Source organism: Myotis nattereri, assembly GCF_964212035.1.
Source record: "Myotis nattereri genome assembly, chromosome: 5".
Taxonomy (NCBI): domain Eukaryota; kingdom Metazoa; phylum Chordata; class Mammalia; order Chiroptera; family Vespertilionidae; genus Myotis; species Myotis nattereri.
This window is the reverse complement of record NC_138080.1, coordinates 3,215,677-3,231,072: the sequence shown is the minus strand read 5'-3', so window position 1 is coordinate 3,231,072 and position 15,396 is coordinate 3,215,677. Positions and strand designations below refer to the sequence as shown.

Below are 15,396 nucleotides of genomic sequence, written 5' to 3'. Positions count from 1 at the left end.
TCCCTCACCGCGTGACGGGGGCTCAACCTCGTTGTCCCCTCAGTCAGCCCTCAGATGAAAGGACTATTGGCTGGGTTTCTGCATTTTCCCGGCTTCTGCGGTCAATCCCAGCAATTGCCACAACCCCTCCCTGCAGAGCTTGGAAGCTCATAGCTGTTACAGTACTTAGCCTCCCAACAGGACGAAGCTGCCACCTCCTGGCCGCTCTGTCTGAGGTGCCAGGTAACACCCAATCCTCTGCCATGTGCGGTGGCTGGGAGGGAGGGGAGGGGCACTTGGTTCCCTGCGGCCTGGGGAGAACAGGGCAGGCAAGAAACCGCAGACCCTCCACCCACCCTCTCCCAGTGGTTCCACCGATGAGAAAACTGTGGTTTGGACCTGCATCTGCAGCATTCTTTCTGGAAACCTCCACTTCCCAGGCAGTGCTCTGTGGCAGGAGCGCCTCCAGCCATGTGTGCAGGGAGAAGCATGCATCTTTGTTCCTTGTCCAGGCCCCAAGAGCACAGGGAACCACTCAGGATTGAACAGCAGCGACTGGATGCTGACGCAGTCACAGCCCCCGCGGGGGACCTGAGCCCCGGGATCCTTGCATACACACCACTGAGAAGCTGAGTGAAGCCCAGCTGTGACATGCTGCTCAGCCGTCTCTCCTTTTTTCGCTCCATCTTTAAAATGCTTTTTTTCATATGGACCTTGGCATATGTTATTTTTTTAATTGCTTCTCGGTAACCACGCAGTCCCTCTGTCTGAATGCCCAAGCTGGTGCAAAAGGGACAAAGAGCTCAGGACGCATCGGGCCAGGTGCTGGAGCGGGACATGTGCCCCCTCCCTGTCCCATCAGCCCGAGCCTCGCACCGAAGCCGTCACAGCAGACGGCAGGCGACTGGGGAGGCCTCAGCGGTGGCTGCTTGCGTGGCTGTCCGCACATGCGGGACTCTCCTAATTGGTGACACGTGGACCTGGTGTCTCACAGAGCTAGTCGGTGCCCTCCAGGCCCCCAGGCCTCCCGTACGGCTGCCTTGCATTTTGCACTAATTTAGTGGGTTGGTTAGCAGGGTAGGGTCTGCCGTCGGATGCTCAGGTATGAACTCTGGCCCCTCCCTTAGGAGCCACATGACCTGGTCACATGGAGCCACATGTTTGTGTCAGTGTCCTGATCTGTTACGTGATTGCATCCTAGTCCCCCCCGCATCCCTGGAGCCGGAGATTGGGTGTGCTGTGCGCATCGCCCGGGTCGCAGTGAGCGTGTGACCAACTTCCGCAGTCGCTGTGACACGTCCGCTTTCCGCCCGCAGGTCCTCTGCCGGTGGATCCTGAGTGTGAAGAAGAATTACCGGAAGAACGTGGCCTACCACAACTGGAGACACGCCTTCAACACGGCGCAGTGCATGTTCGCCGCCCTGAAGGCAGGCAAGATCCAGGTACAAGTTCTACTATGGAGCCGTTCGCTTAAGACGTTTGGTGGCTTTCGTGGTAAAATTTACAGCACATGCTTTCAAGTACTTTTTTAAATCTGCATTAGTGGTGATTAAGGGTACTGCTTGTTGCCAGCTACAAAATAAATTGTATTTTAAGGAAAGAAGTCTAGTGTGGCAAAATCCGTGGTTGATAACGTCCTCTCCTATGGAATGTATACGGCATGTTAGCATAACCTTTAAGTAGCTTCACGCTAAAGTCAAATGGCGCTTGGGAAGGTCAGTATGTCCTTCAGAGGGAAACTACAGCAGCATCCGTCTGCTCACATTCGTGCTGCTCCACACCACGCAGGTCCTGAGCGTGGCTCCCTAGATGCGGCCAGGGCCCTGTCGCGGGTTCTCTTCACCCCGTTAACCTTACCAGTGCGTGGACCACACCCTGTTCACAGGACATCAACGCGGACAACGTTCCAGCACCTAGGTCCTTGCCAGGCCTTTTTATGCTTAGCTCTGTCCTTAGATTCCGCCATCAGCGGGCACCGACCCGTTATTCTAGGTGAGTGAGTCCAGGCCCATCAAACAGAGCTCTTCAGTCCAGAGCTCCCATGCTTTCCTGGTGAGTGTCTTTTGTTGTTGTTGGTAGCAGGCTCCACTCCTGTTAGGAGGAACTGGGAACGTCAGGAGGGTTAAACCACCCAATGCTATCCGGGCTCTGGCAAAGAAAAACAAAATGCTGATGTGTGTGCTGTGAATATGCCACTTCGAGTGCTGAGAATTCCGGCAGATAGAGCCAATAGGAATTTCAGCTTGTGTTTTCTTATGAAGAATAACAGTAGTACAGAGAATACAAATGGCAGCCACTCAAAAATAATCTGGGATTCACTTTGCAATAAATACATCATGTAACTTTTTTCAAAATATATATATTTTTTTATTGATTCCAGAGAGAGAGGAAAGGGGAGGGAGAGGGACAAACATCAGTGATGACAGAGAATCATTGATGGGCTGCCTCCTGAATGCCTCCTAATGGATCAAGCCCTCAACCTGGGCATGTGCCCTGCACCAGGAATCGACCCCCGAATCATGGTTCATGAGTCGACGCTCAACCGCTGAGCCACACCAGCCAGGCTATTATGTAACTTTTTAAAGCCAACTTTTCATCCCTAATCCCCTTTTGTGTATTCTTTTGCCAAATATACTCATTGTCTGGTGCCTTTAGGCACAGCCTCTGAGGGTAGAGCATGGAAGCCGTGGAAGCTGCAGGAGTTAAAGGTTAAGAGAAGCCAGTGATTCAAAGTTCATGTGCTTATCCCATGTGCATACGTAGACCATTAGGAAGGAGTGGTGTTGACTGTGGGGGACAGGTGGTTGGTGAGGCATTTCCGCCTCTCCGTGGGTCAGTGACATTGGCGATAGCCCCGCTCTGAGCGCGAGGTGCAGCCCTTCCCCTGTGGAGCGGGCGTGCCGCTACCTTGAAGCAGGCCTGTGTGAAGCGCTGAGATTCACAGAGATGGCCTAGCACCCTTACAGGTCCTTCTCTCTCTCCTCCCCACGCCCGCCGTGTAGAGCAAGCTGTCGGACCTGGAGGTGCTGGCCCTGCTGGTCGCCGCCCTGAGCCACGACCTGGACCACCGCGGCGTGAACAACTCCTACATTCAGCGGTGAGGTGGTCACCCTGCCAGACAGGGTGACCTTTTCAACAGTGGGGTTGTCCTTATTAAAGCAAAACCCACGGCAAAATTGCATTGGTCAAGGTCCAAAATATCAACTGGTTAAGGTCCCGTAACATACTCTGGTTTTATTTAAATACTAGAGGCCTCGTGCATGAAATTTATGCATGGGGTTGGGGGAGGAAAAGGGGGGGTCCCTCAGCCCGGCCTGCATCCTCTTGTAATCTGGGACCCCTCGGGGGATATTGGGCCTAAACCGGCAGTTGGACATCCCTCTCGCAATCTGGGATGCTGCATGCACCAGTTACCATACTTTTCACACAGGTGAATCTTGCTGTTGTATGGGCAGCTGCATTTTTTTTTGCCCTGATTATAAAACGTAGTACAGAACATGATCCTTCTGAGGCAGTAGTACCATCTTCCCAATCTCATGGGTGGAAAAACTGAAGCAGAGAGAAGTTAAGTAATTGGCTTTGTCACACAGTTATAAGTGTCAGAATCAGGGCTGACCACAAAATGTACAAGCCAGAGTCTATGCACGTCATCGCTGCATCATCCTGTTTTTTCAGTGTTAGAGTAGCCTTGCCAGGTTTTAATTTTAAATCTAGGAGACTGTTCCCAATATATAGGGTAGGGTCCCTATGCCTGGCCGGCGATCAGGGCCATATGTGGAGTGACCAGCGGGCAGGGCGATAGGGGGCCCCCGCTGGCACATGCCTTGGCTGGTAGCCTGGTGCAACCTGCTGGCTGGCCCCTCCCCCCAATCATCGCCACTAGTCACCTCCCTCTCTTGGGGGCAGACGCTCAATGCAGGAGCTACCCCCAGTCAGCCGGGGTGGGGGCAGCAGCTCTTGCATTGAGCGTCTGCCCTCTCATGGTCAGTGCATGTCATATCAACCAGTCGTTCTTCTGTTCAGTCGATTTGCATATTAGGGTTTTATTATATAGGATATTTTTATTGATTTCAAAGAGGAAGGGAGAGGGAGAGAGAGATAGAAGCATCAATGATGAGAGAGAATCATGGATCGGCTGCCTTCTGCACGCCCCACACTGGGGATTGAGCCCTCAACCTGGGCATGTGTCCTGACCGGGAATCAAACCCTGACCTCCTAGTTTATAGGTCAACACTCAACTACTGAGCCACACCAGCAGGGCTAGTTTTATTTAAGGGAAATGGGGGAAAATGAAAGTCCAGTACTGTGTTGGTAACGTTTCTGGCCTAAAGTGGGAAAATATTTCTGTGAGAATCTTATTTCATGAGGTAATTACCAAGAGTTTTGTTTCAGGTTGAATTAGGGCTTCATAGCAAACTTCAAAGACTAGTTCAGAGAAGGTAAGATTCCACCCTAATAACAAGGTGATGCTGGGAAGGGCCTCGCTCGATCCCGGGCTCCTGAGGGGGCTGTGGCCTCGGGGAAGGTGCAGGGCGCAGCGCAGTGCTGAGGACTCCAGGCTTGGCAGCCAGACTTGGATTCAAATCCTTCCTCTCACACAGTCCCCGCGTGACCATGGGCAAGGGCACGTGCCGCTCTGCACCCCGGTTTCCTCACGTATACATGGAGGTGATCGCATTCCCACCTCATGGGGTTGGCGCCAGTTCAGGAGCTAACCACCACGTCACCACCACGGGGAACGCCTGGCTTATGCACAGTGTGAGCAAGCCCCAGCAGCCATGCTGGTGACTGCGTTCTCATCGCCAGCCTGCTCTTCGGCCGATTCTGAGACTAAGATACTAACTCCACAGACAAGGGCTTCAGGTTCCCCGCGGACCTCGCTTGAGGGGCGTTTGCAATAGCAAATGAGATGTGAAGGCAACCCCACTTCTCGTCAGGTTTTTGAGCCACCACGACATTCTTATTTTCTTGCAGCCACTTAGTCTAAAAGCCTACATTTTAGTGGGAAAACCTCTTAGTGCTGAGCATTGTTAGGTATGCGAGTGATCCCGTGGATGGGTAGATAGATCTCTTCAGGAAATTCCAGATGTCTGCTGTCTTGAGGAATTTCGGGAAGCTCTCTAATCACATTCCTTTATCTAAATAAATAGACAACTTCATGTAGAAAGAATCAGAGTGATGTAGCAGCCACGTCCTCTGCTGACCTCCGACGAGAGGAGAGAGCAAGCTCCGGCCCCAGGGTCCGAGCCTGGCTGTTTCCTCTTTAAAGTCTAACGTGTGTGCTTTGCCATGTGGCTGCAATGCTGACCTGTCATGACCAAAGGGGACAAGGCCACCAGGAGATGCAGCCCCGAGCGCGGCTGGAAGGTCGCAGGGCCGCATATGCTGTTAGTGTTCAGGTCAGACGCCACACTGTCCTGTGGAGAGGGAAGAACATGACTGTTTTTCCCTTTGTTTCCGCCTGGAAAAACATATGGAGAAACGTCATCTTCTTTTTTTAAAAAAAAAATCCCTGAGAACAGTCATGGATCACAGCCTCTGCTTTCACACTCACCATGAGGCAGACTCCCCCACGTCACAATAACGTCAGTGGAAACCTGAAGGAGGGCCAGAGATGTTTACTTCTTCCTCCGTCCTTGTGGTTCAAGCAGAGGGAACCCTGACTTTTCCTGGGACGTTTCTTTTCTCTGTCCCCAGTGGGAGAGGGTGACGCCGCTCGTGGGAGGACGAGAAGAGCGTGGACATTCCCACACGAAGGACTAGCTTCTGAAAGGTCTGCTGTCCCCACCTCCTCAGATACTCAGACACGATAGAAAGGAACCCCAAACCATGAAAGGAGGCGCAGAAGTGAAAGGAACACATCAGAGAGAGAAGTGGCCTCACGGGGCAGCACAGTTAGAAACAGAACCTCCGCCATTTTCTTCTCCATCATCTTTTCCGAAAATCAGTTGGAAGCTGTGTTGCAGAATTTACCAGATGACTGAAAAACACACAACGGGTACTCAGAAGTTCAGGAAAAACCCTTTATTTGCAGATGTACTAGCACGGTGACTCAGGGGAGTCTGTTTCCAAAGCCTGAGTGGTGAATATGGAGGAACTTTCCCTTTATACCCTTAGTTTCTTTGTCTCCCAAATATGGCTTCCAGACATTTTGCAGGCTTTGCAGCCCCCGTGAGTTGGCATGGGGGAAGTGAGATTACACTCAGAGGCTTGGCCTGTCTGGCGCCAGCGCTGCCAACCCCCTCCGGGGGTTGTATATGGTTCATTGTTTATGGCCTCTGTAAAATGGGAGTATTCCGGGAAACATGTTCTGCAATGCAGGACAGGCATCCTATATAATAAAAGGGTAATATGCAAATTGACCCTAACAGTGGAACAACCAGAACGGCCTGTCACTATGACATGCACTGATCACCAGGGGGCAGATGCTCAATGCAGGAGCTGCCCCCTGGTGGTCAGTCTGCTCCCACAGGGGGAGCTCTGCTTAGCCACAAGCCATCAGTTGGATATCCCCCGATGAACTGAGAGATGAACAGCTAGGAGGTACATTCCGTGGTAGGGATAGCTCTAAACATCTGCAGTGCGTTCAGGGGGGACAGGAGGAAGCAAGGGCATTGTTTAGGAGGAAGAGTCTGAAGGTACCAGGAAAATGGTAGGAAGTAGAGCCTCAGGGTTCAGCTAGCCAGCCAGGAGCATGCTGAAAATCACATCCTGGCTACACAGGGGAGAGACTGGAGGAGAAACATTTTAATTCCCTGTTGAACAGCTCGTTCTGTGCATGAAAGAAAGGGAACTCATGATTTCTGGTCCAGGAAATTGGAACAAGGAGGTGCCGTTGAAGAAAGTGAAAACTGGGAAGTGGGCAGGTGTGTGTGCATGTGCAGTTGTGTATGCAGATGTGTGGGCAGGTGTGTGTGTGCAGGTATGTGCATAGGTATATGTGCAGGTGTGTGTAGGTGTGTGCAGGTGTGCATCAGTGTGTGTGCAAGTGTGTGTAGGTGTGTGTGCAGGTTTGTGTGCTCTGGAGGCAGCCATGAAAAAGAGAAGGTACAGGAGCATGACAAAGAAAAGAAAATTATAAGTAGGGTGGTTTAAGAAGAGGTAAATTGATAAAATTATTTTTTTTCACGATTAACAATTCAGTTAAATCAGGATAACTGTATTTTCCCACAGACCTTGCCTGCTCTGTATGTGACACAGTGACAGGAATGAGGGGGAGTCATGGGCTGGTGTGCAGGTCACAGGGTCAGCAGGCTCTGAGATTCAAAGGGGAGCCGAGACAGCACAGGAGTCACCACTGGTGAAGTTTAGAGTGGGCAGGGCTTCCTAGAGGAGGATGAGATCATCCCTGGAGGCTCGAGAGGCAACAGAGCTGAACATGGGTAATGTGCAAGTTCAAACAGTGCTCACAGCAGTAGTTCAGTAAGTCCTCCATCAGTAGTTCAGTCGGTCCTCCCATCAGTAGTTCCGTCAGTCCTCCATCAGTAGTTCAGTCAGTCCTCCATCAGTAGGGCGGTCGGTCCTCCATCAGTAGCTCAGTCAGTCCTCCATCAGTAGCTCAGTCGGTCCTCCATCAGTAGCTCAGTCAGTCCTCCATCAGTAGCTCGGTCAGTCCTCCATCAGTAGTTCAGTCGGTCCTCCATCAGTAGCTCAGTCAGTCCTCCATCAGTAGTTCGGTCAGTCCTCCATCAGTAGTTCGGTCAGTCCTCCATCAGTAGTTCAGTCAGTCCTCCATCAGTAGCTCGGTCGGTCCTCCATCAGTAGCTCGGTCGGTCCTCCATCAGTAGCTCGGTCAGTCCTCCATCAGTAGTTCAGTCAGTCCTCCATCAGTAGCTCGGTCGGTCCTCCATCAGTAGCTCGGTCAGTCCTCCATCAGTAGTTCGGTCAGTCCTCCATCAGTAGCTCGGTCAGTCCTCCATCAGTAGTTCGGTCAGTCCTCCATCAGTAGTTCAGTCAGTCCTCCATCAGTAGCTCGGTCGGTCCTCCATCAGTAGCTCGGTCGGTCCTCCATCAGTAGCTCGGTCAGTCCTCCATCAGTAGTTCAGTCAGTCCTCCATCAGTAGCTCGGTCGGTCCTCCATCAGTAGCTCGGTCAGTCCTCCATCAGTAGTTCGGTCAGTCCTCCATCAGTAGTTCAGTCAGTCCTCCATCAGTAGCTCGGTCGGTCCTCCATCAGTAGCTCGGTCGGTCCTCCATCAGTAGCTCAGTCAGTCCTCCATCAGTAGTTCGGTCAGTCCTCCATCAGTAGTTCGGTCAGTCCTCCATCAGTAGTTCAGTCAGTCCTCCATCAGTAGCTCGGTCGGTCCTCCATCAGTAGCTCGGTCAGTCCTCCATCAGTAGTTCGGTCGGTCCTCCATCAGTAGTTCGGTCAGTCCTCCATCAGTAGTTCGGTCAGTCCTCCATCAGTAGTTCAGTCAGTCCTCCATCAGTAGCTCGGTCGGTCCTCCATCAGTAGCTCGGTCAGTCCTCCATCAGTAGTTCGGTCGGTCCTCCATCAGTAGGGCGGTCAGTCCTCCATCAGTAGCTCGGTCGGTCCTCCATCAGTAGCTCGGTCGGTCCTCCATCAGTAGGGCGGTCGGTCCTCCATCAGTAGTTCAGTCGGTCCTCCCATCAGTAGTTCCGTCAGTCCTCCATCAGTAGTTCAGTCAGTCCTCCATCAGTAGCTCGGTCGGTCCTCCATCAGTAGCTCGGTCAGTCCTCCATCAGTAGGGCGGTCGGTCCTCCATCAGTAGTTCAGTCGGTCCTCCATCAGTAGCTCAGTCAGTCCTCCATCAGTAGTTCAGTCAGTCCTCCATCAGTAGGGCGGTCGGTCCTCCATCAGTAGCTCAGTCAGTCCTCCATCAGTAGCTCAGTCGGTCCTCCATCAGTAGGTTCAGTCAGTCCTCCATCAGTAGCTCGGTCAGTCCTCCATCAGTAGGGCGGTCGGTCCTCCATCAGTAGCTCAGTCAGTCCTCCATCAGTAGCTCAGTCAGTCCTCCATCAGTAGGTTCAGTCAGTCCTCCATCAGTAGCTCGGTCGGTCCTCCATCAGTAGTTCGGTCAGTCCTCCATCAGTAGTTCAGTCAGTCCTCCATCAGTAGCTCGGTCAGTCCTCCATCAGTAGTTCAGTCGGTCCTCCATCAGTAGCTCAGTCAGTCCTCCATCAGTAGTTCGGTCAGTCCTCCATCAGTAGTTCGGTCAGTCCTCCATCAGTAGTTCAGTCAGTCCTCCATCAGTAGCTCGGTCGGTCCTCCATCAGTAGCTCGGTCGGTCCTCCATCAGTAGCTCGGTCAGTCCTCCATCAGTAGTTCAGTCGGTCCTCCCATCAGTAGTTCCGTCAGTCCTCCATCAGTAGTTCAGTCAGTCCTCCATCAGTAGCTCGGTCGGTCCTCCATCAGTAGCTCGGTCAGTCCTCCATCAGTAGTTCGGTCGGTCCTCCATCAGTAGTTCAGTCAGTCCTCCATCAGTAGGGCGGTCGGTCCTCCATCAGTAGTTCAGTCGGTCCTCCATCAGTAGCTCAGTCAGTCCTCCATCAGTAGTTCAGTCAGTCCTCCATCAGTAGGGCGGTCGGTCCTCCATCAGTAGCTCAGTCAGTCCTCCATCAGTAGCTCAGTCGGTCCTCCATCAGTAGCTCAGTCAGTCCTCCATCAGTAGCTCGGTCAGTCCTCCATCAGTAGTTCAGTCAGTCCTCCATCAGTAGTTCAGTCGGTCCTCCATCAGTAGGTTCAGTCAGTCCTCCCATCAGTAGTTCGGTCAGTCCTCCATCAGTAGTTCGGTCAGTCCTCCATCAGTAGCTCGGTCAGTCCTCCATCAGTAGGGCGGTCGGTCCTCCATCAGTAGTTCAGTCAGTCCTCCATCAGTAGCTCAGTCAGTCCTCCATCAGTAGTTCAGTCAGTCCTCCATCAGTAGCTCAGTCAGTCCTCCATCAGTAGTTCGGTCAGTCCTCCATCAGTAGCTCAGTCAGTCCTCCATCAGTAGGTTCAGTCAGTCCTCCCATCAGTAGTTCGGTCAGTCCTCCATCAGTAGCTCGGTCAGTCCTCCATCAGTAGTTCGGTCAGTCCTCCATCAGTAGCTCAGTCAGTCCTCCATCAGTAGCTCAGTCGGTCCTCCATCAGTAGCTCAGTCAGTCCTCCATCAGTAGGGCGGTCGGTCCTCCATCAGTAGTTCAGTCAGTCCTCCATCAGTAGCTCAGTCAGTCCTCCATCAGTAGCTCAGTCAGTCCTCCATCAGTAGGGCGGTCGGTCCTCCATCAGTAGTTCAGTCAGTCCTCCATCAGTAGCTCAGTCAGTCCTCCATCAGTAGGTTCAGTCAGTCCTCCATCAGTAGCTCGGTCGGTCCTCCATCAGTAGTTCAGTCAGTCCTCCATCAGTAGCTCGGTCAGTCCTCCATCAGTAGTTCGGTCGGTCCTCCATCAGTAGCTCAGTCGGTCCTCCATCAGTAGCTCAGTCAGTCCTCCATCAGTAGTTTGGTCAGTCCTCCATCAGTAGTTCGGTCAGTCCTCCATCAGTAGGGCGGTCGGTCCTCCATCAGTAGTTCAGTCAGTCCTCCATCAGTAGCTCGGTCAGTCCTCCATCAGTAGCTCGGTCAGTCCTCCATCAGTAGCTCGGTCAGTCCTCCATCAGTAGTTCGGTCAGTCCTCCATCAGTAGGGCGGTCGGTCCTCCATCAGTAGTTCGGTCGGTCCTCCATCAGTAGGGCGGTCGGTCCTCCATCAGTAGTTCGGTCGGTCCTCCATCAGTAGGGCGGTCAGTCCTCCATCAGTAGCTCGGTCGGTCCTCCATCAGTAGTTCAGTCAGTCCTCCCATCAGTAGTTCGGTCGGTCCTCCATCAGTAGTTCGGTCAGTCCTCCATCAGTAGTTCGGTCAGTCCTCCATCAGTAGTTCAGTCAGTCCTCCATCAGTAGGGCGGTCGGTCCTCCATCAGTAGCTCGGTCAGTCCTCCATCAGTAGCTCGGTCAGTCCTCCATCAGTAGCTCGGTCAGTCCTCCCATCAGTAGTTCGGTCGGTCCTCCATCAGTAGTTCGGTCAGTCCTCCATCAGTAGTTCGGTCAGTCCTCCATCAGTAGTTCAGTCAGTCCTCCCATCAGTAGTTCGGTCGGTCCTCCATCAGTAGCTCGGTCAGTCCTCCATCAGTAGCTCGGTCAGTCCTCCATCAGTAGCTCGGTCAGTCCTCCATCAGTAGGGCGGTCGGTCCTCCATCAGTAGGGCGGTCGGTCCTCCATCAGTAGTTCAGTCAGTCCTCCATCAGTAGTTCAGTCAGTCCTCCATCAGTAGTTCAGTCAGTCCTCCATCAGTAGCTCAGTCAGTCCTCCATCAGTAGCTCAGTCAGTCCTCCATCAGTAGTTCAGTCAGTCCTCCATCAGTAGCTCAGTCAGTCCTCCATCAGTAGTTCAGTCAGTCCTCCATCAGTAGTTCAGTCAGTCCTCCATCAGTAGTTCAGTCAGTCCTCCATCAGTAGCTCAGTCAGTCCTCCATCAGTAGCTCAGTCAGTCCTCCATCAGTAGTTCAGTCAGTCCTCCATCAGTAGGGCGGTCGGTCCTCCATCAGTAGTTCAGTCGGTCCTCCATCAGTAGCTCAGTCAGTCCTCCATCAGTAGTTCAGTCGGTCCTCCATCAGTAGGGCGGTCAGTCCTCCATCAGTAGCTCAGTCAGTCCTCCATCAGTAGTTCAGTCAGTCCTCCATCAGTAGCTCAGTCAGTCCTCCATCAGTAGTTCAGTCAGTCCTCCATCAGTAGTTCAGTCGGTCCTCCATCAGTAGTTCAGTCGGTCCTCCATCAGTAGCTCGGTCAGTCCTCCATCAGTAGTTCCGTCAGTCCTCCATCAGTAGCTCGGTCGGTCCTCCATCAGTAGTTCGGTCAGTCCTCCATCAGTAGTTCAGTCAGTCCTCCATCAGTAGTTCAGTCAGTCCTCCATCAGTAGTTCAGTCGGTCCTCCATCAGTAGCTCGGTCAGTCCTCCATCAGTAGGGCGGTCGGTCCTCCATCAGTAGCTCCTCCATCAGTAGCTCGGTCAGTCCTCCATCAGTAGCTCGGTCAGTCCTCCATCAGTAGCTCGGTCAGTCCTCCATCAGTAGGGTGGTCAGTCCTCCATCAGTAGCTCGGTCAGTCCTCCATCAGTAGTTCGGTCAGTCCTCCATCAGTAGTTCAGTCAGTCCTCCATCAGTAGTTCAGTCAGTCCTCCATCAGTAGCTCGGTCGGTCCTCCATCAGTAGGGCGGTCGGTCCTCCATCAGTAGGGCGGTCAGTCCTCCATCAGTAGCTCGGTCAGTCCTCCATCAGTAGTTCAGTCAGTCCTCCATCAGTAGCTCAGTCAGTCCTCCATCAGTAGTTGGGTCAGTCCTCCATCAGTAGCTCGGTCAGTCCTCCATCAGTAGCTCGGTCAGTCCTCCATCAGTAGTTGGGTCAGTCCTCCATCAGTAGCTCGGTCAGTCCTCCATCAGTAGGGCGGTCGGTCCTCCATCAGTAGTTCGGTCGGTCCTCCATCAGTAGCTCGGTCAGTCCTCCATCAGTAGCTCGGTCAGTCCTCCATCAGTAGGGTGGTCAGTCCTCCATCAGTAGCTCGGTCAGTCCTCCATCAGTAGTTCAGTCAGTCCTCCATCAGTAGTTCAGTCAGTCCTCCATCAGTAGCTCGGTCGGTCCTCCATCAGTAGCTCGGTCAGTTCTCCATCAGTAGGGTGGTCAGTCCTCCATCAGTAGCTCAGTCAGTCCTCCATCAGTAGTTCAGTCAGTCCTCCATCAGTAGCTCGGTCAGTCCTCCATCAGTAGTTCGGTCGGTCCTCCATCAGTAGGGCGGTCGGTCCTCCATCAGTAGGGCGGTCGGTCCTCCATCAGTAGCTCAGTCAGTCCTCCATCAGTAGCTCAGTCAGTCCTCCATCAGTAGCTCGGTCAGTCCTCCATCAGTAGTTCGGTCAGTCCTCCATCAGTAGGGCGGTCGGTCCTCCATCAGTAGGGCGGTCGGTCCTCCATCAGTAGCTCAGTCAGTCCTCCATCAGTAGCTCAGTCAGTCCTCCATCAGTAGCTCGGTCAGTCCTCCATCAGTAGTTCGGTCAGTCCTCCATCAGTAGTTCGGTCGGTCCTCCATCAGTAGCTCAGTCAGTCCTCCATCAGTAGCTCGGTCAGTCCTCCATCAGTAGTTCGGTCAGTCCTCCATCAGTAGGGCGGTCGGTCCTCCATCAGTAATTCAGTCAATCCTCCATCAGTAGTTCAGTCAGTCCTCCTGTCAGTAGTTCAGTTGGTCCTCCTGCCAGTGGCCAGTCACATAATAAGAGTATAGGCCAACATCATGTACCTCTCATTATGAGCTCTTGGGACTCTCCTGACCTCTTTATAGATAAGAATTGGGTTGGTCCTCACACCAACATGCAATGGCTAGGATTGTGATGATTCTTAGGGTCCCTCTGTAGTCAGGTGCCCATTTGCAGGTGGGAACCATGCTCCTCCTCTGGCCACGTGACCCTGGGGCAGCCATACCCACCTCCTCATACTTCCTTCTCTGTGTGATGGGGTCAGGATCAAAGGGCATCGCTGATGTGGGTGTTTCACAGCTCCCGGCATGCACACGTGCTCTGCAGGTTTTAGCTGTTTCATGGGGACCCTTTAAGGGCAGCAAGGAGTTGAGGACCCTGCCTCATCCCATGTGAAGGGATGGTGGGTGGCCAAGGCCTGTACCAGGGACACCTGGAGGCTGTGGTACTCAAAAGAGAGTGTGTGAAAAGAGACAATCTCTGAACTCCAGGAAGTCAAAGAACCAGGGTCAGAGGCCACATAAATCCACACGTCTTCCCATTTGACTCTGTCCATTGCCCAACGATGAGTGCAGCATCCACCCACAGGACCACTAAAGGATGGGAGGGGCAAAGCTGGCAGCAGGCAGGGGCTAACTGGGAACAGGTCACAATGGCCTGTTTGGGCAGCCCTGTGGGTGGGAGATGAAGCAATAGAAAGCTTTAACTTCACTCGACTGTGCTTGCTTTCCCTACGCTTCTCTCACTCTGCTCATTTGTTTCCTGTGTCACAGTTCTTCAGTCTTCAGGAGCGTCTCTCTCTTCCACGAATTAACTGCAGAGTAACAGAATGTTCATATGGTCTCCTATATAATAAAAGCCTAGGTGGCGTCACATGCAATGTCATCACAAGATGGCCACCACAAGATGGCCACCCTCACGTCATCACAAGATGGCCAGCACGGGAGGGCATTTGGGGGCAACCAGGCCTGCAGGGGAGCAGTTAGGCATCAGTCAAGCCGGCAGGGGAGCGGTTAGGGACAATCAAGCAGGCAGGCAGGCAAGCAAGCGGTTAGGGGCCAGCAGTCCTGGATTGTGAGAGGGATCGGGCCTAAACCGGCAGTTAGACATCCCCCAAGGGGTCCCAGATTGAAGAGGGTACAGGCAGGGCTGAGGGACACGCCCCCCCCCCCCCCCCCCCCCGCACAAATTTCATGCACCAGGCCTCTAGTAAGGAAATAAGATGTGTGTTCTCTAACCTTGTGGTGCTTTATTCATAATCTCCTGTGCTGCCCCTTGAGATACAGAGATGTGCAGGAACTTGGCTTTTCCCTTGTAAAGAACAGTGGACACTGTACTCTCTGCTCACATGGGACGATCATGAGAGACCTGAGGACTTGTCACGCTTTGGAACTTGATTTGTAACCATCTGTTACATGTGATGAACTGAGTGCAGGACCCCTCCTTGCCTCCCTCCCTCAGCCAGGCACCTCTCCAGTCCTCCCGAGTTCAGTCTAGCGAGCTCCCCGACCTACTGGGTCCCCGTGGGGAACAGACTCCCCCCGTGCCTTCCATCTGGCACCCTCACCGGCTCCTCTCAGACAGTTCTCCCCTTTCTTGAGGCATGAGGGGGCCTGACCGTGAGCCTTCTTTCTCAGGAAAAGCCGCAGGGACGTTTGTTTCATATTCTAAATGAATTAGAGTCTTGACATTGAAAGCGATGATTGGTACGAGTACTTCAGGGATCCTCTCTCTGTATCTAGAGAAATTAGTACCTTGTCCACGATATTGATGTCGATGGGATTGTTCACGGTTTGAACCAGTCTTTGAGAACAGCCTGGCTCTTTATACTTATTTCCCAGAGATGAGCTCCCTCTTTTCTCAGCCAAAGGAGAGAGCGTGGTTGGTTTGATGGATTTTAGCCTCTTTCTTAAGGAGCCAATAAGAAAAGAGTGACAGTCGGCCCATGCAGCGCTTGACTGTCCTCTCTAAGCCCTGTCTCTGTGATTCCCCCACAGGAGCGAACACCCGCTGGCCCAACTGTACTGCCACTCGACCCTGGAGCACCACCACTTCGACCAGTGCCTGATGGTCCTCAATAGCCCGGTGAGGCCCGGCGCGTGGCGGCCCGGAGGCTGCACAAACGCGGGGATATTTTAAGTGTTTGGGTTTATGCCCAGGATCCTAATTCCCGGGTGTGCGTCATTCTTTTTTGGGTAGGAA

At 53.0% G+C, this 15,396-nt stretch overlaps 1 protein-coding gene across 2 annotated transcripts in view; it reads left to right on the top strand.

Moving 5' to 3' along the window:
* Positions 1-15,396, top strand: part of PDE5A (phosphodiesterase 5A) — a 139,372-nt gene that overhangs the window by 80,870 nt on the left and 43,106 nt on the right. For both annotated transcript variants that reach the window (XM_081092068.1, XM_081092069.1), the window contains exons 13-15: positions 1,296-1,421; positions 2,982-3,076; positions 15,192-15,279. In XM_081092068.1, coding sequence (XP_080948194.1) covers positions 1,296-1,421; positions 2,982-3,076; positions 15,192-15,279 — 309 coding nt within the window. The remainder of the gene's footprint in view (positions 1-1,295; positions 1,422-2,981; positions 3,077-15,191; positions 15,280-15,396) is intronic.